The following is a 2,665-nucleotide window of genomic DNA, read 5'->3' as shown; positions in this document are numbered from 1 at the left end:
AGAGAAAATGAACTCAATGGCATTTTTTGAGGTTTCTTGTCTCCCAATATTGTGTCAGGGATTCATTTTAAAAATTATATATATATATATATATATATATATATATATATATGCGTGTGTGTGTGTGTGTGTGTGTGTGTGTGTGTTTCTTCTCCCTTTTTTACCCACCTGGTCCTTTGTGTCTATATTGTGGCTTTAAGCTTAATGTTTTTATGGGATTCCTGAGTGTGAATGACTGGGGCTCTGTTTCTCCTGCTAATTCTGATGTTAATTTTTGTTTTATATTATACTAATATATATTACATTATAATATATTTTGTTATGTTATATTAATATAACTATACTATATTATGTTATTATATTTTCTAGTATGTTATATTAATTTTATTATTATTCCTTAGAAACCTGTTTGTTTTCTAATGAGAAATAAAAAGGTGGTGAATCCTGAAGGGAGGAGATTTGGGGAAAAACTGGGAGGCATAGAGGGAAGGGAAACCATAATCAGAATATGAAAAAAAATTTCAACGAAAGGGAAAAAATGACAAAATATGATATAATTAAGAAAAACCTATCCCTTTGCTAGCGGAATTCCAAATGAACTAGCAGGGACAACATTTAGTCTAACAAATAACATTTTATTTATTTATTTATTTATTTATTTATTTATTTATTTATTTATTTATTTATTTTGGTTCTTTTTTAAGGAGCTGGGGACCGAACCCAGGGCCTTGTGCTTCCTAGGTAAGCGCTCTACCACTGAGCTAAATCCCCAGCCCCAACATTTTATTTTTTAAGTTAGTTGGGAATGCCTAAAGAACCGGCCAGGGGCTTCCGGAGGTCAAACTCGAACTGAGAAGTGGTGGCTCTGAAAAGAGTCTTTGGGTTTTGTTTGGTTTAAAGTCAAAGTCGCTCACTTGCTGGAGATGTCCATTCTACAGCTCTCTTAGGAGAAGTGGTGGCTCTGAAAAGAGCCTTTGGGAGTTTGTTGGTTTGAAGTAGAAGCTGCTCACTTGCTGGAGATGTACGGGACCATTGCCATGGTGCCTTCAGCCACTGCTCGCTGGCAGAGCTCTCCAGGAAGCAGAAGATGGACAGCGGTCTGGATCTCTCTGAAGTCGATAGTCGAGCTTCTGGTTTGACGGGCCAAGAAGTTTGCTTCGGAGGCAATTCTTTCAAACATATCCTTCACGAATGAATCCAGGATGCTGATGGACTGCTTCGAGAGGGAGAAACCCACATGGATGTCCTTCAGCACCTTCAGAAAGCTGGTCTTTCGGCATCTGATGAGAAGGGCAGCTCTATGCTCATCCTCATCAATGTGTTGGTGCTGGAAAAGGCTGATTGATGAAGTCTCTTGGGCTACTCTCAATGAGGATTCTCTTGCTCCAGCTTCTCTTGTTCTGGCTTCTCTTGCTCTGGCTTCTCTTTCTTGGGCTTCTTATCCTCTGGCTTCTCCTTCTTTGACCTGTCCTTTTCCCTTTTGGACTTGGCTTTCTTAGACCTTCTTATTTGCATCAGTTCTTCAGAAGTATCAGAAGATAGCTCTTCCACAACTGCAACAGCCGAGGTAGACGCCATGGCTGATGGCATGAACCTGACTAAAAGTCAGAAAATGGCTGTTTCTGAGGTAACATAAACATGGCGTTATACCACGTAATGAGCCAACTTGATATCTGATTGAACAACAATTTATTGAGTATGATTAGATGGTTTATCAGCCTGACAACACGTTGCCCAATCAGAATGGGCACTCGATGTGATAAGAATAGTCTTTCTTGTTGGCATTGTGCTAATTAATACCTATGGACAGCTGGAACCCTGGAGCCTTCTAGTTTCTCTATGAGAGGAAGATACCCATCTGAGCATTACATCATTTTAGTGTCACATTAGGTGACTGATGTGCCATTACAGCTTTGAAAGATGCAACCAAAAGAAAAAAAGTTCTTAAAATACATATTCTAACTCTGGCTCTTTTCAAGACCCTGAGTTCAGTAACTCAACTTAGAAATTAATCTAAGCATGTTTGGGCCAAACTCTCTTTTAAAACATATTAATATATTTTTTGCTTTTGACATTATAATCAAATTATTTCCCCTCTTCCATTTCTTTGTCCAACTCCTGCCATGCATCCCCTTCCACCCGCTCTCTCAAATTCATGGCTTCTTCTTTAAATGGTACACACACACACACACACACACACACATGCACACACACACACACACACATATATATATATATGATTTAAATTTTTAGAAAGATGTACATTATATAAATATATGCATACACAAATATATTTTACTGATATATACTAATATACTAATGGTATATTGTATATTATATCATAATAAATATTATATAATACTTAATATATTTATATATTTTGAAATAGATATACAATATATAATTTAAGTGGGGGCTATCTCATAAGCTGTTGCCTATATGTGGCATCTGTTCTTCTAGCTGGGCTGCCTTGTCTGGCTTCAGTAGGACAGGGTGCACCTAGCCTTGCAGAGACATAATATACCAGGGTGGGAAGATAACCACTTAGAGGAGAAGGGGACAAGGGAAGGGAGGAAGAATTGTGGGAAGGTGACCTGGAAGGAGGCAGTGAGCAGGATGTAAAGTGACTAAGTAAAAAATATATATAAATTTAATATATTAATAT

The 2,665-nt window shown here is 37.6% G+C and overlaps 1 protein-coding gene across 1 annotated transcript; it reads right to left on the bottom strand.

The window, feature by feature from the left end:
- Nucleotides 1-1,006: 1,006 nt before the first annotated feature.
- H2bw2l (H2B.W histone 2 like) lies at nt 1,007-1,578 on the bottom strand. The gene is made up of 2 exons (XM_087601123.1): nt 1,415-1,578; nt 1,007-1,337 (listed from the first exon to the last, which is right to left on the bottom strand). The coding sequence occupies exons 1-2, from the start codon at nt 1,576-1,578 to the stop codon at nt 1,007-1,009; spliced, it is 495 nt and encodes a 164-aa protein (XP_087457249.1).
- Between the last annotated feature and the right edge of the window lie 1,087 nt (nt 1,579-2,665).

This window comes from Rattus norvegicus, chromosome X (assembly GCF_021556685.1).
Source record: "Rattus norvegicus strain SHRSP/BbbUtx chromosome X, alternate assembly SHRSP_T2T, whole genome shotgun sequence".
In the NCBI taxonomy this organism is placed as follows: domain Eukaryota; kingdom Metazoa; phylum Chordata; class Mammalia; order Rodentia; family Muridae; genus Rattus; species Rattus norvegicus.
Note: the sequence above shows the minus strand (reverse complement) of the source record. Positions and strands in the feature narration are given on the sequence as shown.